Here is a 26,493-nt window from a genome sequence, read left to right on the forward strand (position 1 = left end):
TATCATGCAAGTCTTTCAAAAACCAGAGGGGTGTCCATTAGCTAGTTACAAGATGGGATTAATCTTCATTTTTCTTCTACTCAAATATGATGGTGCCATAGCCAGACTAAAATGAAAATTCAGCCTTCACAGCGCTGTGAAAGACAAAGTATATTAATCAACAGATGATAGGAGGTCCCTCTCTGGAACCATTGATTCTTTCTGTATTTTAAAGGATGGATTCAAGGAACCCAGAACAAGGACCAAAACATATAGAAACTAGAGCTAGAAAGCTATTTGTTCTTGAAGTTAGCATCTGAGTCACTTAGCCATTGCAAAGTTTATTTCTTTTGCTTTGGTAGATATTTGGAGGACAGTAGTGTTCCCTGAAGACAAGAGAGACTGGATGATGCAATAACTTCACCTTGGAAAGTGCAGTCCCTGTTGCTTGGGGGTGAAGACTTGCAACACCAAGAACCATTGGCTAAGCCTATGTAAAAATGGAAGAAACGGTTACCAACAGAGGCTGGAAGAGTGCATGTCCATAGAAGGTCCAGCTGGAATTTTGAACTGCCTATGAAAATATTGATTTCAGAGTCACAGACTGAGGAACGGATGAGTAGGAGGCTGATAGCCATCTGTGGAGGAAGCTTTGCTTGTTTCTCATGGGTTCCAAGGATCATGAAGTGCTGTTGAGGATGCCAGCTGGCCTGCTGCCATGAGGCTTCTCTGTTCCATCAAACAATCTCTGGGAAGCTTGCCCATGAAACCATAGCATATATCCCAAAACAAGTACCACTTGATATTTCTTCAGTCTGAAAGCTGACAAGAAGCAGATTTTCTTTCCAAAGAAGCTCAGACTTCTAGAGCTTCTCTTGACTGGTTGTGTTGGGGTGAGTCTCAGGAGAGTTGTTGACAGTAGTACTAGAAGTGTTTACTTAGGACTTGGTGCCTTTTCTCCAATCTTTTTGGCTTGCCTACATGAATGCTTCCACATGACCCATTCCAAAGACTATGGCTGAAGAATATCTACTGATTCACATTGTTTTCCAGATCCTGGAATCTCTTCAGTACTGTGAGGACAGGTGACGGTTTCTCATGCTGTTACCTTTCTGTTCTCTCAATCAAACAGGACTGTTTCTCCAGTGGAGAGAAATGGAACCCTCTTCTTTCTTGAAAGAGAAGCGAATCTTGAGGCTCACTATCTATTGTTTACTCTTAGTCACATTTAATACTGAATTCTCACTGAACTAACCAGATATAAACTTGCTCATAACTAAGCTGAATGTGTTTTTTCTCCTTTTTCTACTTTGAGGAAAGTTACTGGAAAAAACTAGTTAGTGTAAACCAGCAGAGGGCCCTGGTGTAGGCAGCCAGGCTTTAATCAGTTGGTTAGCTGCAGTATCTACAAATCAGTTTCAACAAAACTGAGTGTCAAGAAACCAGACATTAAGAACTGTACTATGTTGTGATGAGGCCATAACAGTGCAAAAACACTACTGAGAATATGATTACAGTGACATGAAATACATACAGGCTTCCATCACTGGTGCCTTAAATACCTGAACACACCTTAAGTACTTCCAATACTGTATCATCTTATTATGTGCGCTGAATGGTAATACCATGCAAAGCTGAGAAATAAAAAGGTATCTGAAAACCTCAAACACACAGGAAGTTAGTTAGCTTTTGGACAGAGATGCTTGGGGATGCTTTTACAACACGGAATTCTTATTTCATTTTATTTAGATATTTATAATCAGCTTGAAAATGGAGATTAGAACGGGAGCTACATTATCAGTCTTACATAGTTATACATAATGTGCACCTACAAACAAAAGGGTAGTCATTTCTACTGATCAATTTTTATTTTTATACCTCATATTACTACTATTTTGGTTGTGGTAGAATCCAAAAGCAATTCCCCACACCCAGATTATTCCCCACACCCTTTATACTAGGGCAAATCTCCAGTAAAAATTGAGAGAAGAGACTTAGTCCCACAAACTCTAAATTTAGAACAAGAAATACCTACAGAACATGGTGAACTCAGTAGGTGATTCATTTCCTGTTGAAGATGATTCCTAAAAGCTCAAGTGTCTCCAGAAGGTCACTCCCACCTTCAGAAAACATACACAACAACTTATTTTTAGAGTTCTGCAGAAATCTTGCCTACACAGTAAATTGGACATATGTTCTTGGATTTAGCTGCCAGTTTTGTGAAAGTTAAAAAATTCTGGGCTGTTTTTACTAAATAAAATTTTCCACTTATTTCAGTCAAAGCAAAAACCAATTTTGCATAAAACTATTGCTCATGGACCTAGCAATCAGAGCTAAGTCTGCTGTTGACATTCTTAAGCTTCATTGTGGGTTGCTGGTCCTCCTAGAAGTGCATTCCTAACTTTAGATACAGCAGCTGGAAAGGATGTTAGATTAAGTGCATGCTAATTTGCATTGCTACATCAAAGTGAAAATGGCAACTCTCTTCCTTTCTGTTGCTATCCTTTGCACAATATGGATATGCTGTTCCTCTATGCAAAACATCCTGTTCTCCCTTTGCTGTTTAGCCCTAGTAGCTCTCTGTTGTGTCCGCACAGGAATGCTGCAATGCTTGTTAGGTTATAAATGAGAGAATCAAACACCCAAACTCCTATGATGTTTTATCAAATGAATTACTTGCAGTAGATTCAATACTGGAAATACATGCAAAATTTCTCATAGTGCACAACTCTGAAGTTGGCATGTATTTTTGCAAGTGAAAGTAGAATCGGGCTGGTTTGTTTTCTGAGGGTTCAACAATTCATGTTGTGTTTGAAATTTAGTATCAGCTCAAATCTCCAATTCAGCTATCACTGAAAACACTGTTTTGAGTAGAATACCTAGATTATTTGCAAATGGCAACGTACAAGGTATTTTAAAATAATAATAATAGTATTCTGAAGGTATATGAAGATAACCAGAGCTGTGCATCACATACAGCCTGGTACCCAAGCGTGATGAAACTACAAAAAACAACAAGAGTAAGAATTCTTTAGAAATAATGAGAAACCAGGTAAAAGTGCCAGAGAGACATCAGAAGTTTCCAAGATGATCCATCTTTTTGCATCTAAAAATAAGACAGTTGGCTTTTCCAATATCGGTTGGCTGATATTAATGTAGAATTATATACCATCATCCTGATTTCCTGTGGCTTATTTCTAGAAAACCCATTTTTAAAAGCCCAAATCCTTTCAGAAGAATATTCCCATAAAAACATAAAACATTAAAAACCACAAAAGAGTGCACAAATAAGGTGACTGCCCCTTGACAAGACAGTGCTGGGAAAAAAGGTTGTGCATCCCAATGGTTGTTTCAAAAGAAATAAAAAAAACCCAACCTGAAATCATTTGTGCATCTTCATGCAAAGATCTCAGTTAGTATTCAAGGAGCAATTTATCCATCTCCACACATCATAAAAATCCACTGAATTAAGCTTTGTCTTGTAGTATAATTTACATCTGCTGTTTTTCAACTACTAGATTAATTTCTATCATAGATGTATTATTTCCTGCTATTGTTACACAGCTGTAGGTCTTACATAAGGAAAGCTAGAGATAAACTTTTTATATAGCAAACATTTGAGCGTTAAATGTTAAAACTCTCTATAGATGTAGGTGTATATACATACATGCACGTGTCTGTATGCAGCTCAACTGGAGAGCCATGTAGTAAAGAAGGAGGTTCTGAAAAACCTACTTGAAGAAACCCAGAAACCTCATAGCCAATTCATTTAAGATGTTAGAGGCTAGTGAAATTTAATATTGTGAACTTCTTCTCTGGTCTTTGGTGTTCTTGTTTGCACTACACAGTAGCTGGGTCTGGAGGTTTTGGTTGTTTTAGACGAAAGAAATGCAAAAAGCAGAATTTGATCACTTCTTAGTGCAATGCCTAAAGACACAGCTATTTCTCCTTATTCTTTCGACCAGGTAGGTTTGTGAGCTCCACCAGGTGGCTACATGTCTCTGCCGAAGCAATGGGGCTCTCGAGATGAAAAATCCAACCGAGCTCATGAAAAGGCTAGACTAAAGTTTGATCATTTCTGTTAAGCTTATAGTGAATGCAGACTCTGACAAATTTGGGCATTAGCTCAGACCGCCAATGAGGAGATGTAAATCTGTTTGGGATTATGTCCATTCTTAATATGAAATTCTCTATATATTTAACAGTTACTTTCATGCAAAGTATGGCAAGGAGAGAATATAAAATGAAGTTGTACAGTGAGACGATTACCCATGGCCGTTCGGAGGTGAGGCACAGTATCATCTTGGGGTCACTGAAAATATCTATCACAAAGTGAAGAGGCAAGTTAGAGAGTAAACACATACCAAGCTTAGAGGTTCTCTGAATAAAGACACTTGAATCTGGTTCTACTTGTTAAAATTCTGCTGTAAAAGGGCAGTACTTTACTAAAATATGAATTTGCCTGCATGTTTGACACTACGATATGGAGGATCCCTGTGCAGTTCAAGACAGTTTTAAAAAGTCACATCAGTAAAAACTTTCTCTCATAATCATAGAAGAATATGTACTGGGCTGGACTGCCCAATGCACTGTTTCTGACAGCAGTCAGAAGTCACAGAACAGGCCACTTCAAGGGAAAGTGGAGGTTTCCTTTACTGACACAAGACACAAGTTCTTGTGCCATTCCTTCTGCCTTTAGTACAGAAATGCATGACAAAAATGTTCACTCACTGTCTCTATCCAGGGATAGCAAATGGCAGGGCTTTTGACAAGTATTCTGTCTATAAAAACACCAGAATCATATAGAATGCAAAGAAGAACCCGGTACCTCCCATTTACACCCCAATCCTACAAACATAATGTTTGCAGACAGGTCATGTGACAAGATTTAGTGCACTGTTTCTCTACAGAGGCAGATGTAACGCACAGGATGATACTCTGTAGTTTAATACAGTTTGGGAAATGTGACTGTAGGTGTGTGATTGGTAAGAAAAAATATGTCCTTAAAACACTTGTGAAAATATTTTCTTATTAAAGCCAGCTGACGTTATTCCAACAGCTTTGTATTTAAGAGCCTGCAACTAAGAATCCCCTCTTCTCCAATTACGAACAGCACGCTCCACAAAATTCTCGCTGTAAATATATGGCCCAGCAACAGTATTATGTACTAAGTAGCTGAAGGTGTCTTTATGCACATTATGCATGAAAACCAATGCAAACTCATGTTGCATAACAAGGTCAAGCAGGAAATTGAAAATTAAATGCCAGTATTTCAGTAACAGCTTCCTGAAGGGCACATTAGAAGCAGTTTACCAGAAATCTTCCCAGAAGGAGGCAAGAAACAAGAACATCTTTCACTTGAACCCATTTCTTCTGCCTATACTGCTTTAATGTCGTTTAACTTTCTCTGGATTTCCATTTAATATGTGGTAGGGTTTGGGAGGCAGAGGGTTAACTAATACTTCAGTTATTTACCCCACTTTCAACCCCGAAGAGAAGAGAGAACTCTCTTCCAGGGACTAAAGTTCTTATTTAAAGATTATTTAGATAGTTTGGAACTTTACAGTCAGAATTATGATGGTCTTCAGGCACCAAATGATACAGTAGGTGCCTCCTGGGATCTTATCATCTTCTCGCCTAAGCAAGTTGGATGCCCAATTCCCAGAGCCTTTTGGGAGAAACTGTGTATCTTACGTACTTAGCTCCTTTTCCTTGGCCAGTTGTTTGCATTTTAAAGCACTTAAATAGAGTTTGTAGATCTGGCCATCAGTCTTAAAAAGCCACTGGGACTTAGACTGCTGAACCAGTTCTGAAAGTGAAAACAGTTAGAAAAAAATATTCTGTGTTTCAAACTGGACTTTCTAAATCCAGAAGTGTTGTTTATGAAACTGAGTAACTTTTTTTCTTTGGTATTTTATAATATTCATGTTTTGGAGCTCCTTCACGCATTTGTCTTTACAATCTAGTGGTGTTTTAGGTAGAGTTTTGACGCAAAAACTACACAAATGTAAAGTGCTTGTTGTAATTAATCGATACAAATAACCATAAATACTCATGACTTGATGTAACAAGCTGGAAGAATTTCTATGTTATCTTCTACAACTATTACTTGTAGCTCTGTATCCTTCCTTAAGCATGTATCTGTGCCTGCCCAAATGTACTATTAATTCAAAGAAGGCTGTGAAAAGAGTAGTTACAGAATCAGCAACAAAGGAGAAACAATGGTAAGACAGACAGAAACCTGAGCATCATTAATACAGGAGAAGAACTTCATGTCTTTCAAATCAATGCCGTTTTGCCACTTTAATTAGTACCTTTCTTTTGGTCCTCTCCAGAATTCCATTATGGTTACACTGAGTTAGAGGTGTAGGAAGAGAGTCATATCTCTGCACACAACTCTTATCTCATTTCATATCTCAACAAATACATAATTTTTTTTTCATCTTTTTCCTCCTGAATTATTTTTTTTTACTTAAACTAAGCATTGGAGTTGCATGAAAAATAATGTAAAATAAATTGGGATACAGTATTTAAAAGTCTATCTAAAGATGAATCTGCACTGGACAATGTTCTTAACTGGGAAACTAGATCCAAGCAGTCGACAGTGAGAATAATGTGACTATGGCCCTGAAACAGAGCCCGTTCAAGTCAAGTGGAAGGACTTCCATTGATTTCACCAGGCTCTAAGGGAGGCACCATCTTCTTACTACTATACTCTCTAGAACTAAAAAACCACAAGTCCTGCCACAAAGCAATAAGCCCATAAACGTGAAATTACAATGAGCAATAAAATCTTGAGAGACTAGTTTCTCTATTACTTTAATTTATACTCCTGTTAGCCAATTTTAAATGCACGTTAAAATACCGGGTAATTCTAAAGATGTCAGTATGTGGATAATAGAGCCTGCCAAGGCCATGCAATGTAAGTGTTTCAGCCATATCCTATTAGACTTCAGCCATTTATTTCTTCTTTATTTTAAGAAAGCCTAATTTAAGACTAGAAAGAAAAGCCATTTGTTGGATAGGAAAAGCAAAATGGAATCAGAAGTCACTCCAGGGAAATGGCCTGACATGCAATAGTAAATGGGTATTCCGTAGCCATGGCCTATATAGCCTAGTTTGAAAATACAGAAAGGTTGACTATATTATCAGAGACGCTTTCTCCTATGTCATATGCTATATCCTCTGAGTCACACAGAACAACTCAATCCTGCAGTTCTAAATTGGGACTAAAGCTGGGAATTAGCCATCATTCCTATCCGCATGTCGTAGAAGGGCAGCTGGCCCATGATATGGCTTTAACTGCATCTGACTGAGATTCAAAGGAGCAGCTCCTCTCAGAACTGAGCACCCTGTTCATCCTATACCTGTTAGTGCTGTGGTAACACTAGCACGATCCCAGGCACAAAGGTTTATTCCTGCCATTCAGCCCCTCCCTTCCATGAGACACAAAGGATACAGTATTAAAACGTGATAACCTCAAAAAGCACATTATTAATGCAATTGCAGTGTAAACACTCTAGAAGAAAAGAGATGGAGGCTACACCGCACAGCTGTGTAAATAAGTAATTTCACTTCCGTTAAAGAAGTTGGGAAGAGATGGTTTTAAATAAGATCATTGTAAAAGGAATACAATCTTGTTACTGGCATTTTTTTAAAAAAATCAGTTTCTGATGTCCTTACTCAAGGGATGTAGCACTTGACTCAACAAGCAAATCCCACTGTTTTCAGTGGGATCTATTTTCAGACAAAAGTAATAACCTAGGATTTTCAAAACTGGCAGTGGCTGGCTTTTGTAGCGACTGCTTCAGCCAGACTTGGTTTCTAATTATTCTAGTGTAGAAACAAAGGAACGCCTGGATTTCAGAGACATTACTAAACCCAACATGACTGAAGTGTTTCTTGTAAGCAAGGAAGAAAAATTTCATCTTCTCACCATCTGACTGAAATGTCATTTTTTAAATGCTAGTGTTTTTCAATATTTGGGTTTGTTTTTAAACTGAAACACAGTGGCTGTGCAATTGGCTATTACTTGGCCTGCATACACCCACCCTTCCTTCCTGACTTCTGAAAGTTATAACATAGTATGAGATAATGCCAAAATTTCACTGCAAATAATGATGTAACATTCTTCAGCTCTATTAAAATGAGCCTTTGAAATGGAAAATCTGGTAATGCACATTAAGTAGGGATGCTAAGTTTGCAGTGCCCGTCCTGTTGCCTTCTGTTGCTTCTCTGTTGGGGCAGTTGTACCACTTCATTTTAGTCAGCCAAAAGACATGGGTTTCTCCAAACGATCTGCGGGAACATCTTTTTGCTTTTTTAATCAACAGCATAGGGACACTAGGCAGACTAGTCTGATGACACAGGTATCTAAAGTGGTTGTTTAATTCTCTCCCAGCCTCCATACTGTTGCCTTGAACTCACCTTATCCATCTTTCTTTACCTACATCTCATTTAATATTTGTAAAATGACCTCTCTGTGTAAAGACCTTCATTCTTCACCTGAGCCCCCATAACTGAAGCTCCTAGATATTAAAGACAGAAAAAATAAATTAGGGGGAGGTCATAAAAAGGTCCTAAAGAACCACTTCTGTGTTGGGGTGGAACATCTTATCAGCGATGTGCTCTGGTGTCAAGTGAAGAACTTGCAGTGTGACCTGGTTATTTTGTGCTACATACTTCAATATTTTTCTGTTTCAACCAGATACTTGAAAGGCTGTAGGCTGTGATGTTGTCTACCTGCACTTGTGAATTATAGCAGTGCCATTTGCACAGCTGTAGTTAACGACCTGTCAGGTTTCCCATTATGATGTTATGCTGTTATTTTCAGGGTTTATGTCCAGACTATAAAGTTGGTGACTGCTTGGTCTGGAACACTAATGCATTTTTGTACATTTTATAAATACAAAATGAAAAAGTGCCCTAATATAAAACCACACTCTATTCAGAAAGGAAAAAGTGACAATTTTAAGTAATATTTTCAGTAGCAGAAAAAAAACAATCAATAACATTCAGGAAGCTTCCTTCTTTGGCCAGAGTCATTAACTATAATGCGATTTACAGCTCTGAGCAGGGTCAGCAGGTAGCCAGAAATGCATTAAGTAAGTAGGTGACTGTATTTTATGGTGAGTTTCTTTGTAAGAGATAGTAAATCTCTCGATGACCACAAATAGCATGTGTCCAGAAATGCCATGGTGGGGCGATGTTATACGATAGCTGTATTTTAATGTGTGTAAGTAACAGCAGTAAGGCTTCTCCAAATAAGAATTCCACGTACTCACAGGCAGGCAGACACAGTAAATGATGAGCATGGATTTTGCTCCTGAGTGTGTTCAATGGATTCATGGTTCAGTGAATTCACAACTGACCTTTTTAGAGAGGTGTTACAAGAGGAGGAAATTTTCACTGAGTACCAATGAGTGGTTTCAGACTATCAAGTCAATAGCAATCCCCTAATTGAAGAGCCTAAATAATCCTACACATACACACACGATACTTCAGAAACAAAGTTCTTGCAGGTTACTGAATAAATCCTATGATATAACAATCCTCTGATTCCATCTTCATAATTTAAATCATAGCAGTCTGAGGAAAGTACTTGCATGTTATGACGTTATCTACCTTTAGGTAACACTCTCATTTCCTTTTCATTTTGACCTCTTTCTCCATTAGGCAGGGGACAGGATTTGACAAGGAAGTTCTTTGTGAGTAACAGTAAAGCCTCCATTGACAACAAACAACAAGCAGAGTTACTCTGTGTAACCATACAGAGTAGTGGTGTGACCTTATTTCACAGGAGTTTATTTTAACCACAGATCAGGGCGTAGCTGCAGTGACCATATTTTCCTCTGTAGGAAGTGGCAAATTCTACCCTAATGATACTAAATTGTACTAATGAGATGTACAAATTGAAAACTGCATGCTGTATTAAGATAAAGTCCTCAGTGGTGCTGGGTTCATCACCAATGTAACAGTTAGGAATAATCTCCCTGAAGTCACTAAAATACCCTGATGTTGTAAATAGTCTCAGTGAAATAAGAGGTGGATTCCTAATTGATAATTGCAAACTGTAATTGTAGTACTCTTAAAATAGAATTATCTTCATCAAAGCATTTTACGAGAGTATTTTTGTAAGTGGGATAATGACAGGAGGAGTGGTGAGGCAACCTCTTAGTGTCACTCATTATCTCTGTTTCCATGCTATACTGCGATCTCTTCCAGTTCTGTCTCATCCCATACAGATTTATGGGAGAATTACCTGAGCAAATGTAAGCTGAAGCATTGTGACCCTTCTCTGATGAAGTCATGCCACTACAGAAGAACATTATTAGCACAGAAAAATACTATTCCTTGTTATTCTCAGTGACTTCTTTCTCCATGAGATGCTAACTTATTTTACACTATACAACAAAAATCTATAAAGAAAGGGTTTTGTTGATGTAGGCAGTGATGACTGCTACTATCAGTCTTGTACGAAAACACATGCACACATACAAAAAAAGACTACTACTACAAGGTAATTAACAGCCAAAGCTCCAAGTCCTCTCCCTTACATAATCAGCTGTGGCAGATGCCATTACTCGCTTTCAGTTTGGATTATTAGCTTAGAAAAGTTGCTTGGGTCTCTGAGCAGTCACTAATTCTTCTATCAGATTTCTTTGTGCTTCAATTCTACTCCTCTAAGACATGGATACCATCAAAATGTCTTGTCTACTACCAAAGGGTGACAAGAACTACTAAGATACTATGTGAAGAGTAGCCTGTCAAGGTGTAAGATAAGATAAACTTCTTGAATATACCAATACATATGCAGGAGCCATGCTGTCTGGCACTCAGAACTATCCTGAATAATCCTTCAAAGTAAAGATTCACAAGCTTTCAGTTATTAATGACTTAGTCATGGACCACTGTTCCAACTGTTCTTATACTTAGCTTGTCAAGAATATGATAGACACTTTCATATATATACCAGTTTCTATACTTGGAATGCCTTCCTTTGCTTTTAGGTCACAGTAAAGAACCTAAGAAAAGAAAGATTCCTAGTATTAGCCTTACCTTTTTATTCCTTAACCCAAACTTTTGATGACACATCTAAGGTCCTGGACAGGAATGATCCTTCTTTTTTTAAGCAAAAGCTTAAGAGGATGTGCTCATCATGGAATGATGAACCCTTGAAAGATCACAGAGGTGGGCTTGCTGGCTTTTCACTTTTAATAAGTTCAAAGTAGGCTGGAATAATATTTCAAAAAAACTCAACTGCATTACGTTTGCAGAAAGAGCAGTTACTTAACCAACAGTCACTGTAGGTCTTCAAGATTCTGTAATGATTATAGACTCCACAGTGTGTAGGACAGCAGATGTTTGGATACTGCTCCCCTTTCTCCTGTTTGAGGATATAAACACCCAAATGGTAACCACCATCTCTTAAACTTCTTCCCAGCTAGAAGCCATCATCCATGCAGGTTGTGGTATCCCTACCAAATACAGCTGTCTCAAAGAATTAGTGTTACTTAATTGTTCTTTCTTCTTATAACCCAAACTAGTGTCACTGCAAGGTAAACAGCAACCACTTCAGTATAGGGGGAAGAGGATTTCCAGCTTCATCAACAAGTAATTGGAGCACTGCTATCCCTAAAATTGGCATCTAACCTAACAGCAAAGTGTGAGGTACAATAATTGACAAGGATCTGCAGATTACTGCTTTGAAGGTCTTCCATATTAGCACATTCCTGAAGTAGAAGGGGTATACTGCTTGTGTCCTAGCAGGAAGAACCTGCAGGTTCAGCAGGAGAGGTACCAGACAGCTGGTAACACAGCAAGATACAACATGCTATCCAATGCAGTATTTGTTATAAAGGGAAGCCTTGACCTTTGCAGTGCCTGACTGTGGCTAGATATAGACAGGAAGACAACTTGAATTGTTTGGTCCTGTCAGTATAATGAAGCAAAGTCTGAGATACACCTCTTACATACAATTTTTCTTCTGTGGATATTAATCATAACTTAGGAGGAAAAAACTCACCGAAGAAAGATAATTAGGCTGTTAAGGGAAAATGGATCCGAGACCACTTCAGCAAAGAACTGTGGTCCAACCACAAGTCTGGGAAGGTTTAAAATTTTAGATTTTCTGAGTTCTTTACTGTGGTTACTTCACATCGCTTGCCCTCTAAAATGTATTTATTTGTTTTGTTGAAGGAGTGAAGGAAGCTTGGGGGGGGAGAAGTATCCAAAGAGCTGTTTGCAAAATGGTTGCAGCTACAGGTCATATGTAAGACAGTAACTTACTCTATTCAAAAGGCCCTTGTAAAAATGACTGCTTAGATGCGTATTCAAAGGAGTGGGAAGGACCTGAAGACAGTAACTTTTTGAGTTCCATGCTGGTAACAAAAGCACCTGTAAAGGATGATCCCCAATCCTGGGCTCCTTAGTCAAGTGAGAAGGGGGCTGTGGGAACCAAATCACAGTGCCACCACGTGCTGTGAAGGGGAGAAAGTCCATGCTGCAGGCAGACAGACAGAGCTGCCCTTTTCTGAGTGTATCCCCTGGAGGCCTTCTACCAGGACACCTCCTCCACAGTCAGACTGCCCTGGAGAACCACATCACGTAGTGTCCTGTGGTCCTGTACGTCTTCCTCTGTATTAACTCAAAGTTTTGTTATAGTCATCTTTCATTGCTAAACAGAACTAATGGAGAAAGTGATAAAAAGCCAGAGCTATTTTCTTCTGATTAAGAAATACTCTACCTATTACTATCAAGTATAGAGCATCTACAGACAGTAGGTTCTCTTTGACTCTGCCTATTAAGTGTGAGGTTAGTCTACCCACCACTGGAACATTAAAGATACACAGGCCATAAATAGGGGAAGGAAACTGATATGACTAGGCCTAACATAGTCTATCACAGCTTTTATAATGCAGTTTGGACAAGATAATGTGACTAACCTATTTACCCTATCAATCTCCTGGTTTTACTCCCTTTCCTCCTCTTTGTTCCTCCCATTTATTCCCTTTAGAAAGGGAGTTTTGAAAAACCTCTCACTACCCATCACCTTCGCATCTCTGGATAAGACACCATTCAGAAAGCTGTAGCAGCAGTTTTTCTTCCTGGCTTCAGACTGACCATAGTTATTAATTCAGGAAACAGTCTCACAGAAAGCTTCTAGGGAGATTTCTAGGTATTTCAAAGCTACCTAGAAACTAGGAACCAATTAGAAGAAAATTTCCTGTGCTTACTGGGAAGCCATTGCAGAAGTTGGATGTATCTAAAACAAATTTAGCGTGTTGCTAGTTAATGCAGCCATCCTTGTTGACACCTTCTTCTAAGGGCTAGTCACTGGCAGCAGAAGTGGCCCATCTGAAATTACAGCAAACGGGGCTGTCCTATCAGCCAAAGTGGTTTATGCTTTTCAAGTTCATTTTGCACTTCTTACAGGGTAGATGAGAGTTCAGGATTCAGCTTGATTGGCAGCCCCAGAGAAGGATCACTACCAAAGAGTTTAAGACAAAGCCCTTAATCCTGCTTAATTACTAAGAGTTACTGGACAGACAAAAGACTGCTGGACCACAGGCAGATCAATGAACACCTTGTGTATTCTCACCTGAGCTTCCTAAGAATGTGCCCATTACACAAGCAAGGCACCCCTAGTGCACATCCTAGAGTATCATTAAATTGACACTTTTCAGCAGCCCTTGTAGCATTTTCTTAAATGAATAAACAAATCCAATTTCTCACACATACATCTTCACAGTCAATGTCAACTTTGATTCTTCTACCACTGCTATGGTTGCTATTGAAGGAGAACATTACAGATCACCACCAAACACAGTATCTTGCATTATTTCTCCATCTGTTCATGAAAGCAAGCAGATTCACATTTGTATTAAAACCAGGTAAATTCATAAAACAACTCAAAGTATTTGTATTTGCTTAAAGCTTTGCATGATCAGAAGTTCAGAGACATAGATTTAGATTGTTAAATACACTTCTTGCTATAAAGAAGTATGGCATGGTTCTCTCAGTTACATCACTGACTTGCCAAGGGACATTTCATCTCCCAGTAAAATGTGAGTATCCACATCACAGAAGCGTTGGAGGCTTTGTCAGGAAAATCCAACCAATGAAATCATTAATCTGGAAAACTCGTCTTTAATTCAGACATAGTACCCACAAAACTCTTTTAATAAGACTAAATGTTGACTAAACCTGGAGACCAAGTTGTATCACATGGAATTGTATTTCCTTGTGAAGGTACCATATGTAGAACCATAACCATAACCAGATCCTAATATGCTAAATTCCACTTTTTTCATATTTAAGTTCAGGGATAAATCAAACCTTTGAGGTGTGAGTCACTCTCTAACCAGCCTCTTTAGATTTTTTTTGGAGATTCAAAATTACAGACTCATTCTGATAGTCTCATTAAGTACAGCACTACTACTAATGCGAGAGTGTCTCAAACTCAACGCTATAATTTGGTTACAATTCATATGAAGATGAGAAAATGTTGCCATATTTGTATTAGAAGTGAGGCCATCAAATGTCTCCCTCAATAGTGTTCCTTTCTTCCTCCAATTTAAAAGCAGTCAACTCATCTGTTCCTTGCTATTTTAAAATAATGAATTGTTTCAACAATTCATTGAAAAGTGAGACAATGGTTTTACATTTTAATGATATTTAACTCCCATGCAACAATATAAAAACCCTCTAGTTTCCTTTCTAGTTACATGATTTGTAAACAGTCAGTTTTTGCAGAATCACCAAAGGAAGTAAGAAACCAAGAAAATACTTGGTACAAAATATATTTCCTTCAAGCTATCTTTAACTGACAACCAAAGCTGAAATATTATACATACTAACCTAAGTTCCAATCAATAAGTGAATGATTTCCAGAATCTATGCTCTATCACCCTGAAGAAATGAAGTGTTCCAATATATTGCTTTCTGAAAGAAAAACTGCTATTATTGTTCCAATAAATAATTATATATGGCTGGTTAATTCTTCAGAGTCGGCACCAGACTGAATGATTTTGAAGAGTGTGTGCAGACTGTTTAAAATACTACTGTAGCTCAGACAGCACCACTGTTTTCACTGACAAGCAAAATGCACTAGACGGTGAGTGATGCTGCAGCCTCCTGAAGTCCCAGAATAAGACTAGAAGAAATGTTATAGTTAGTACAAAAGGGAGCAATGCAGGAGTAGCAATCAGCAGGTTTATGTTTTGTATTATTTAGGCAGCCAAACTAAGTGATCACCAGTCTCAATGTATGAAATAGACTCCTATGTGATTGGAGGGATGGCATAATACAAGAGCTTTTCAGGAAGTTTAAGATGTGTTTGAAGTTTCATATCTCTCCGTTTCAGGCCATGGACAAACAGTTCATAGTCCTTACAGTGACCTGCCTGTCACAGGTTATTTTTGGATGTGTACACAAGGAAATTTTAGTTTAAAAGAAATCTTAAAGCTGTTACAAAAACAAATCTTAAAGCCCACAGAGGAGAAAGTAGGGATAATTCAACTGCCTGTGTGGACCATAACAAAAGCACATGGTGATAGCAAGAAGTTTAAAATCAGGTTTTGGCACTCAGGAACAAGATTGTCAATTGTTTCCGGCTTCTTTTTCCTTGTAAATCATTACCAAATTAATGCATTTCCTCCTTGGAGGGAGTTTCTCAGTGCTTCTCAAACACTGCCCCTGTGTTCCTTTTGAGCCAGTGCTGCTTTGCCAGCTGGTCTATGTTAGGGCGTAATCCCATCAACACAATCCTCGCAAAAGGTAGGAGCAGCATTATCAATCTCTAGCAGTCTCTTCCCTTTTATAGTAAAATGAGTTGTGAAAGGAACTATGAACAGGGTATTTCTCATTGCAGAATCTCAGGGAAATGGGTAGCCTTTGATTTGATGATCTGTAGCCAACAATGAATGACAGTGGATATAGATCTTTATCCGGAATTAAAGTTGGTTTACAACCTTTATTATAAGGAAGAAGAAGAACACTATCTGCTCCTTCAGCAAAGTTCACTCATTATTTGGTAGAGATGGACCTCGTCCTCTTAGAAGATTAGTACTATCACCCTCTAAAGTAACTTTAGACTTGGTATAATTCGGTAAGGGTCATGAAGACAGTGTATTCCCAGGGCAAGAAACACTTACACCCTCATATTAACATGTAGTCCAAAGTTTCAGTAACAGGATGGAGTTTTGGTAAGTGAGTTCCGTGATCACAAATTAGATTTAACCACCTTTATATTTTATGCTTACCAAAGCCCAGTTTTATGACGTTATAAAAAAAACAGGAGCATTAGGAAGACAATCAATACAATCAGACACACAAGAGTAGCAAAGGTTATGTGCATCTATTTGAAGTAAAAGGAATGTTACAAAATAGTTTGAAATATTATTGCCTTTGCCACCCTGAAAATACTTGCGCTACCTCAGTGACACAACATATTCATAGTGACAGCAAAACTCAGCCAAATAAAAGATATAAAAAAGGTTATTGAAATGTATTTTAACCCATCATGAACTACTTTGATATTCCACACCAGAAAAAGTCTATGTAGGGAAAGTAGGTAATAATACAGATTATTTGATTGTTATGCAAATCACCATGCATAAAGAAAAGTATTCGTTCTTCATCCTTGAACATTCCCTGAAGTTTAATTTGGAACCTAATTTGCATTCAGTTCACATTTTAAAGCACTACTTACTTTCTGTTTTGTTTGCCTACATGATTTAAATCATAAGAGCAACTCTTTGCTTTTAGAAAAGGTGAGAGATGGGAGTGTTTTATGCATCACTAGTATACACACACGTCCAGCCACTGATGCACCTTCCTTCCTGCACTTGACAACTCTGCTCCCGCACTTGCAAGGCTTAGCACTAAGAAACACCTGAGCCACAGTTACTGTAGTGAGAGAACCTGTCAGTCACCATTGCTCTCTTCTCTGTTGAGCAGTGCAAGAAGTGAAGTTGAGAAAGACAGTGTGATGGGTCTTGCACCTCATCACTGCCTATATCCTCTCCTACCTGTGAGATACACATCAGTGACTGTAAACCACTGGTTTACAACATGTGATTTAAGTTGTGAATCCCAGAATCTGGGGGAAAAAAATGTGTCCAGATGAACATATTACATTAGAAAGGGATTTAAAATATTTTTTCTAAAATCTATCCCAGAATATAAGGAGTCTGGGATTTGGGGAATGTAGTGAAGTATGCTTTGATTTTATGAACTGCTGACAGACAAATTTGCGCAGGATCCAGAGCATTTGTTAGGACTTGACTTAAATGCATCCAAAACATAGTATTAAGTGCAAAAACTTATGAATGGCGTAGTCTAACCTAGGCATATTGTGATACACTCCTAAATGCATTCTTACACAACTATACATGAAAGAAGAAGTAACAGTTCAAAGAAAGACAGTGACTTTGCTTTGAAGTAAGCAAAAAGTATTCACACAGCCAAAGCTGTGACAGACAAATTCTAGCAACTCATCCTGGAGTGTTTTACAATGCTAATACCCCAAGTAGTCATCTCTATGCCTGTGGTTGCTCCCCCAGGCAGCTAAAGAGCCATATTTATGTCAATCATATTAGCTGAGATGCCAGTTTTGAACTGCAGTGACAGTCTTGGACAAATATTCCTTTCTAATATCTTTGGGGGTGTTAACTTCCAGCCCTGGGACAGGACAAACAGCTGTGGAAAGGAAACATCTTAGCAGATGGCTATAGCTGTTTGCTTCAGTGCACATAAGTCAGCAACTTCAGCTACAGTTCCTCAGACTGCCTCGCAGCTATCACCTCTCAGGTGCTAATTAGCATCTCATGCAAGATCTGATATGTGACTGCTAACATTATGGATAAACTTAATATGCACTAACATATCCTTTGTGATGTGTTAGTCTGTGATCATAACCATAAAATGCATCCTTGAAATGCTTTAAATATGGTTTTCAAAGACTCCAAAATCTAGGTGCTGCTGAAAAATAGTTGTTCGTTCTGTAAAAATTCATGGGATTTCTCTCTTCTGCTGAGGCTTACAGGTTGCAGAGTTGAATCTGAAAGAAACATGACAGTCTGCAAGAAAGGTGCCCCCAAATTACCCTTGCTTTCTGCATGGCCACTTCAGCAAGCTGTTCAAAATTGTCCTTCTGGACCAATTCTTGAGGATGTGTGCTAGGTTAGTCCGATATTCAACATGTATGGGTAATTCAGGGTTCTCTCAGAACGGAGGTGGCTCGCCACACTAGTCTAAAAGGTCTTCTTTCTTGAAAGTTTGAGTCATGACTGTGTCCTCATTAATCTTTTAAGGATGTTCCCAGGCCCAAATTTCTTACAGTTAAGCTCCGGGCTTGTAGATGTTTTTTTTCATATGTGCTTTTCACAAGAATTTCAGTGCCAGAAACTTGTGGGTTGAAATGTTTAATCTCATTTGCACTAGTATTCCTGACAAGATAATCATAATTTTTGATATTTTGAATGACTGTCAGAGTGTAATTGTTGTCACAGCAATGAAAATATCTGATGATAGATCAAATCTACATATTCTTAGGAACAGATCACACAATGGCCAAGTAATATTTTCTAGTACTTTGTGGAAATAAAGATCATGTAGCAAATTTCATGGTGCATTCATGAGAGAACTTGAAGCACTATTTTAGCTTATAATATATAGCTAATATACATAAATTAATGCATACTCATCTCAATTGCACTGAAAACATACTGAACAAAATAATCACTGAATGTTTCTGTGTGTACTGAATGAGGAATGTACTCTCAAATTAGCTCCACAACTGAACAGAAAGTGCAGGTTGCTAAAGTTTCCTGACTCCTATTGTAAGTGGAAACATCCAGTCAAATGGAACAGTGAAGACCCAACAAAGTAAATCTGTTTGAAAGAAAAAATAAAATAATTTACAGAAGGGGAGCACAAAAAGAGCAGGTGTCAAATGTAGGTCAAAACCAAAATAAATTGTCAGTCTAAGAACTACTAGTGTCTCAGGCAGCTTGAATCCTGAAATGTGTTAGATCCAGAGCTAAAAAGAACAAGCTAAGGCCTACTCAGACCACACCATACTTAAGGAGTCTATAGAATTAGGACAAACAATACACATGTTTTGGAGGAGTTCTACCAATACTGACCAATGCCAGGCTATTGTTAGCCTGAATTTCACTTTTGCCTATCAAATTCAGCTGGTGTTGCTTATTTAGATCCTTTTAGCTGCCTACTGATTATTTACTATCTACTAAATCTTACTTGAAGCCAAGTTAGGATTTCATCTTTTTTCACTCATTGTTTCTTGTTTCCAATACAAAAATCAGTGAAACCTGCATGCTAAGTTCATGTTTCAATTAGGTTCCTTTCCTAATATACTCTTAAATTTGTAGAAATGGGATTGTCTAGAAGTGCTGCATCAAAAGTAAATTCATCCATTTCACAATACTGCTTTTCAGTCTTCCCTTTCTCTTTTCTATACACAGAACACACACATTCACAAAGTAGCATCATGTTAGTTTTACTGACAGAAACCAGGAATGTCATCAAAGTGACTTCTTTCCTGGAAAACAGCTGTGGTTTTTGGACCATGTATTGACAAAAACCTTTCTACACTTCACTATAATGTGATGCTGGGTACTTCTGTACTTCAAATCTTTGCAATGGATAAAAAAAACAAACCCAAAAAATCTCCCCCAAACCCAACTATATTAATTCCAGTGAAAAAATATTTAATAAAAATGAAGATTTTTAAATTACACTTACCTGGAACAAAGCTTCCCTGGACCACCTCCTTATAAGCCCACCAGCCTTCATGGATTTTTGGTGAATTTTGTTGAGCTAGAAAGAAATAATCAAAGAAACCATAAAATTACGGCAAGGCATAGGAAATATTTAATTACATAAACTCTGGAAACTCTAAACAGGGTATCATCTTCTACAGAAGAGCAATTACTCAAGTTCCCAAGTGATGTTTATTCGATTTATTGAATTAGCTAAGCATCTGTATCTTAGAGGACCTTGTCCCTGTTTCTCATATAGCAAAACATACTCAGCTTCTGAAGAACTGATCACCAAACTTAAAAATTCAGGTAGAAAATTAGGATCTGTAGCACTATTGATGGTTTTTGTGCCACCCATTCAGTATGGGATAAAAATGCAGAGAAAAAGAGTGTGCTAGTCAATATCTGAGTCCAAGTTGGTGGACCAAAAAGCAGTTTCTCCCCTTCCTTTCCCAAGTTCTCCAATAATCTCTCACTTTGGGAAGGAGTGACAGAGTGAACCACAGGCAATAGCTGTGTCTACAATTGCTTCTCCTCTCATCCCATGTGCTCTGAGTTCCAAAACTGGAACAGAAATGCATAGCCCATAGCTTCACAAATACTGGCTTATGCTATAATGCTGAGGCAGGAATATAAGTTTTTTCTGCTATCTTCTCTGTCTCCAATGTAGCACCCACTACTTATTCCCCACCACAGTCATCCTGATAGCTAGGCAAGATACTTGCTTCTGTTACGTATATGTGACATGCAACTCTATTACAGTTGCATTTGATAGCACAGTGCAGTTACACAATGAAAGGTTTCTTTGACCGATATTCTGAAGGCTGTAACAATAAAAGTCTGAGCTTTGCATAAGGCTTGCCCCTGATGAGACTGTCGCTTAAATGACTTCTCCAAATTCCTGAAAAGCCAAGAGCAGAAAGGTCTTGGTCAGTCAGTTTGCTACTCGTAAGGTCATTTCTTCTCTTGGTCTTGAATGAAATCAGAACTGGAGAAAACTTTGTGGTCAAAATGTAAAATCTTGGTTAACTGGAAACACTTTCAAAGGGCATACAGACACACAGCAAGACAAACATGCAGTTGATTTCCATAAGATAGCAGATCAAAGCTGATATGCAAATATGTTCTGCCCTCACTTGTATTTTGCTTGATATTTTCATATTTAGAGCAACAGTCACTGAGCTACAGAAAGTTCAGCTACCTTGGTTGGTTTTGTTTTATAAGATACTTTCAACCTCTTGTACTCGGTCCAAGAATTTTTTAACATAAGTACGCAGCTACAGAAGATGCTGGATTTAGCAGCTTTCTGCTGCAGCTTCATTTCTAGATCACATATTATATACAAAAGACACAATTACCCCGGGAAAAGTTCCAGCAATATAATAAAAATTGTTGTTGTCATTAAAAATTACAAAGACGATGTGACATTCAGACTAAAAAGGATACAAGATGAGGACCATTACATACTGTTCTATCAGTTACAAAACAATATTTATGATTTAACTGACTGTAGATTGCAGAAACAAAAGTAAAGCTGAAGTTAATTAAACATACTGACAGAAGGACCAACACTCTGCTTTACCAGAAATCCAGACACACTAGTGGAATGGGGTATGTGCGGATGCAGATTTCTTCTTGCAGTACTGATGCTCGTTCCATTAACTGAATGGTGACACGTTAAACTGAAAGGACTATTCCACTCTTTACAGTTTGCAGATGACATTATCTTCATTATTTTAGCTTTTATATAATTGCCTAGAGAACTCAAACTGTGTATAGATTTGTTGTGCTGGACTGTACTTTACAAACGTTTGGAAAATGGCAAATCCCAACCCAAAATCAAAATATCTGAGCAGCAAAATATTCATATCTAGTCTCAACTGCAATTTTTTGGATCTCAACACTGGTTGAGACTTAACGAAAGTCTTTAAAGATTTCACAATGCTTCAGTAATAGGAGAGGATACTAATAAGTGAGTCCTAACAAAGCATAGCAATCATTCTGCTACTTACAGTTTCCCAGAAAATTACATTGCATTAAAGTGCATCTTGCAGTAATATACACAGCTAAAGCTGGTTCAGCCAATCAGAGGCAACTGCATTTTAAAAGTGGGTGAAAAAAGTATGTATGGAGATAGAGGCAAGTTAAGACGACTTCAGGGAGGATGGGTATTTGCAAATGCAACTGCTTACTGTCAGCATTCACAGAAACATATACAATTGAAAAATGTGTTGCTTTTGCCCACTCAGTGGCCAATCTAAATGATATATGCCAGGTCCAGAAGGAAAATATAATCCATTATTCAGAGTTTAAATTAAACCAAAATCAAAAGAGGCCAGCTCTGCAGCTCTGCTTCAGTGTGTTGCCCCAACACTTAGTAAAGCTAATTCCAAAAGGAATATCAGGAAAACTAAGATTTTTGTCATGTTTTTTTTCAAATCTGCTCCATTAGTATGGAACAGACTGCATGAGATGAGCAAGAAAATTAGATTATCAAAGCTTTGCACTAAATAATTGGATGCCTGTGCAATTGCTTCAGCTATCAGTGAAGAGCATGACCCGGCATCACTCTGCACATTCCACAGGTATCAGATCCTTATCTCTTCAATACACATGAAAATGAAACACATAAAAAGGAGTACGATAAGCAAAATAGGTTGTTGTACGATAGCCATGTAAAATACCTAAGATAGGGTAGGAGCAATGCTGAGAGTCCTGCTGATTTACAGAAAACTGAGGCCACTGAGGAAATCAAGAGGAAAGGCAGAGAGAGCGAGCAGCTAGGGAGACAATCCCCAGTGCCACGCTTTTCCTTGAACCCTGAAACCTCAATGTTTTATACCAGCTCAGGCAAAACATCCTGCAAAATAGTGCAGAGAGTGACTGAACACAGATTTCCACTCTGCTGTGCATATGAAATCTAGCTTGGTGCCAAAGATTTACTCTGATGGATCCTACAGGGACTTTGCTTAGGAAGATTTATAAAGCTCTCATTTCTCTGAATACAGAAGGAGGGGGTCTGGTAAGGCCAGGGAGGAAAGTTTGTCATCCAAAAACTTCTAAACCATTCTTCCAATCTGTATTACACAAGTGGGCAAGAGGTCTTATTAGAAGAGAAAAAAGCTGTTCTCTATTTTTGAAACATAATCAGACCCATGCCTGGATTAGTAATGGAACAAGGGAATACAAAATTAGAATGAACAGACATATGGACAGTCCTTGCTGGGAATCCCATTTGGGACACTTACACCTGATGCACATACAACGCAGGGCCTCTACAATCGGTGTATCAATGCCCATCTGACAGAATGGCACTGTGCCTGGGTAAACAGGTTCAAACTTATGGCTGAGGAATTGTTGCCAAGGAAAAGGATTCTTCATATGTGCCACCTCGTGACACTGAAAATAGAAAAATTCTCTCAGCATCCTTCTTATTTCAGTTAAAGCAAAACTACTGTAACTCTCATTGCTATTCTCCCTCTTGAGGACTATAGAGACATGCGTGCTTGCTTTGGGATTCTGATACTCCTATGTTCCTACCAGAACACTGCAGCTCCTCCATGGCAGCTCCTTTTTTTGGCATGACCTGTCACATAAGATACTGAGGAGGCAAAAGTTCTAGAAAGAAATTCTGTATTCCTAAAGAGGGTTAAATATATATAAAAAAAAAAAATTCATTTCTGATACGTCAGAGACTTCTGCTTTTACCGCTAAAAGCTAGAGTATGCCTTTTGATTCCAAGAAATATCATTGCTTCTGCAAGGCACCAAAATAAACAGGCCCATCTGAAGAGACACTTTGCTGTTAGGAGCAGGTTACCTGCACAAGCAGCTCTGCAACACCAGTGTTAGTATCAGCACTGTATTCTGCCATTAGTGGGGACAGTCCAAAATGCCACGTTTGTCCGAAGTGCTAGAGGATATTGCGTGACCTCCATTTGCTACAGCGTTCTATCCCTCGGTACTGAAATCACTAGTATCTGAGATTAGTAGCTCTGCTGATATAACACCATTATGTCAGATGTCTTTCGATGCAGCTGCTATAGAGGAGACAGGATATTTATTTGGAGCTGATATGACACGTGTTGCTTTCATTTTGTCAGATTATTGTAGGTATGTCTCATTGTGGAGCATAAAATTATAGGCTAAGTTCTGCAAGATGTCGTGCATTTTTGCTTCCTAGTGACTTCCATGTATAGAGAAACAGCATTGTACAGGATTATAAAAATGTACAGTAAATGCAAACAGCAAATAATGCCAATGCCCCATAAAGTCATCAGTTAACTATACCTCGCTTAGAGGTTAAAATGAGTAGGCTTATGTTCCAAAGAGAAGCTGTTGCTTAGTCAGTAAAACTATTTTACAATCATCAGGTAACATCATACCAGATACCAGGTACTATGATGCAGATGCTCAAATATCTGCATATAATTTGCAGCGTGAAGAGGTCTTCATCTTGTTGAATTTATATATATTGTTGATTTTATATTACGTCAGCATAAGCTGACGTAATATAAAATGCTGTAATTAATACAAAATAACTCTCCGTAAATATGCTTATTTGCAAGATATAAACAAGTCATTCTACAATTATTTACTTTCTACACTTAAATAAAAGATATAAAGGCTTGCATCTGATGCCATCGTTTGTGTCATTCACATCTGAGCATTAGCCAAAAGTAGAATCCTGCCAGATCAGAATTCTCCATTCACTTTACTGGCATTTCACACAGATGAAAAATGCTAGACTATGGAGAATCAGGCTCACAGCAGTTAGGAAAACAATCTTTTTTCATCTGAATTTTATTGATCCGAGCTCTTCTGATTGCTATATTAGTCACTCTGCATGCTTATCCCTACTCAACTTACATCCTAAGAGTCTTGCTTATGATAACCTGGCTAGTATTGCCCTGGCATTAAATACATGATAACGTTTTTATCACTGTTACATCTTCTGCATAGTTACGAGATTAAAAAGAAAACCAGCTGCAATTATGAGCCATATAGTTGCATAATAAACTTAGTGGAAATCATTAATTCATTGCTAATACTTTGATATGAAACTCACAGAAAAATGGCATAGCACTTACTACAAGAAAAATAAATCCTCAACTCTGCTATTACAATGGTGAACACTGAAAATGAAAGATATATTTACAAGGTATTAGATGCTGGTGTGATCTTCACTTCTATCCACCCTTTGTGTCCCACAGACTATTGGCTTCACAGGCCTTATGCTGTTTCTCTCCCAGCTAGCAGAAGCTATTCCTTAGCAATGTAATACTATTTGACTTTCCATTCAGAGTTCCATAGTTCACTCTGAGTAGCTTCACCACTCTCAAGGTATCTTCTTCAGTCATTGACAAGCAATCCAAGATGGCTGTGGGCTGTGCCTTATAGCAGAAATTAGAAGTAGAGGAATTTCCCCGTAGTGTTTCAGACGATCATGTGTTCTAATAGAAAATTAACCCTGCAGAGAACAGTACAGGATGGTTTAAAAAAAAAAAAAAAAAAAAAGCTGTAAGAAAAAGTTTACTCTTTTTTGCTAAACTTCATGTCCAGAATCTTGGGTAATGTACATACTTTGTAGTTATTTTAAATATTTTAATTACTACATTTTATATGGGTATTTTGCACACTGCTAGACCCAAGGATGGGTTGCCTAAACTTTGGAGGGAACACAGACTTACTCAGTCTAAAAAATCAGTCTCAACATCTTCAGTCATACAAGTACCAGCTTTTGGCTCACACTAACAAATGCCTCTTAAAGCAAATGGAATACACATGTATAAAGTGGACCTGACAGCAGGGGAACCAACCAGATGCAATTAGCTGAAGATTCAGCCCTCTATAATTAATGTTCAGTTTGTTTAAAACAACAAGTCTGTACATAATTGCAGCTATTATTTAAGATGTTTTTATGCAGCCTTTTTATATAAAAAGAACATAACACCACACACTTCAGGCACTATATAAAGCATCATTTATAAGTGATAGTTACAGGACAAGAGAGGTTAGCCTGCTTATGAATATTACAGCCCACACTGCATGCACCACCATACGCTGAGGGAGGAAAAAGAAAACAAAGGATTATAAAGGGATCAATAAATAAAATGCTTTCATCAGCTATGCCAGATTTCTTTTTTTTTTATAACATTTTGCTCAGAAAACATGCAAATGCTCTTTCATTAAGTTAATACTTTTCAATTCCATAAATCCTCCTTCCACCATCCCCATGTGTAAAAGCTCTCACTGCTGCTGTGAATATGAAACAGTATTCAACACAAGCAGAACAAACGTGACCTGTTTTTATCAGGTCAGAGGGCGAAAGTAAGGCACTATCATGGGAACTCTGCTATGGCACAGAGACTTGACTATTCTGCGTATTTTCTATTTATTGTAATTTTGTTTCCTGATAAGATTCCAATTAAAAACCTGGGCCAAAGGGTGAGACTTCATACAAGCAGACTCATACGTATGCTGGTAGTAGTGACAAATGATGTGGCATAACATTACAACATAGCTAATAGCTGCATCTAATGTCCCTATGTAGTTGGCTTTTTATCAGAGCCATCGAGTGTCCAGAGTCACTAAATATGGCTTGAAGAACCATAAACTAAGATGTTTACAAGTACTTAAGCCCATTATTAGGACGCACATTCTGCTTACAGCACTCTCTCACCAGAACTCTGCAAGACTTTGGTAGTATCTAGCAATAACTCAGTTTGCAG

At 38.0% G+C, this 26,493-nt stretch overlaps 1 protein-coding gene across 1 annotated transcript in view; it reads right to left on the reverse strand.

Annotated features, from left to right (window-relative positions):
- Positions 1-26,493, reverse strand: part of CA10 (carbonic anhydrase 10) — a 206,500-nt gene that overhangs the window by 148,360 nt on the left and 31,647 nt on the right. The window contains exon 2 of the mRNA XM_075720157.1: positions 19,747-19,821. Within this exon, the coding sequence (XP_075576272.1) occupies positions 19,747-19,821 (75 nt within the window). The remainder of the gene's footprint in view (positions 1-19,746; positions 19,822-26,493) is intronic.

Source organism: Pelecanus crispus, chromosome 12 (assembly GCF_030463565.1).
Source record: "Pelecanus crispus isolate bPelCri1 chromosome 12, bPelCri1.pri, whole genome shotgun sequence".
In the NCBI taxonomy this organism is placed as follows: Eukaryota; Metazoa; Chordata; class Aves; order Pelecaniformes; family Pelecanidae; genus Pelecanus; species Pelecanus crispus.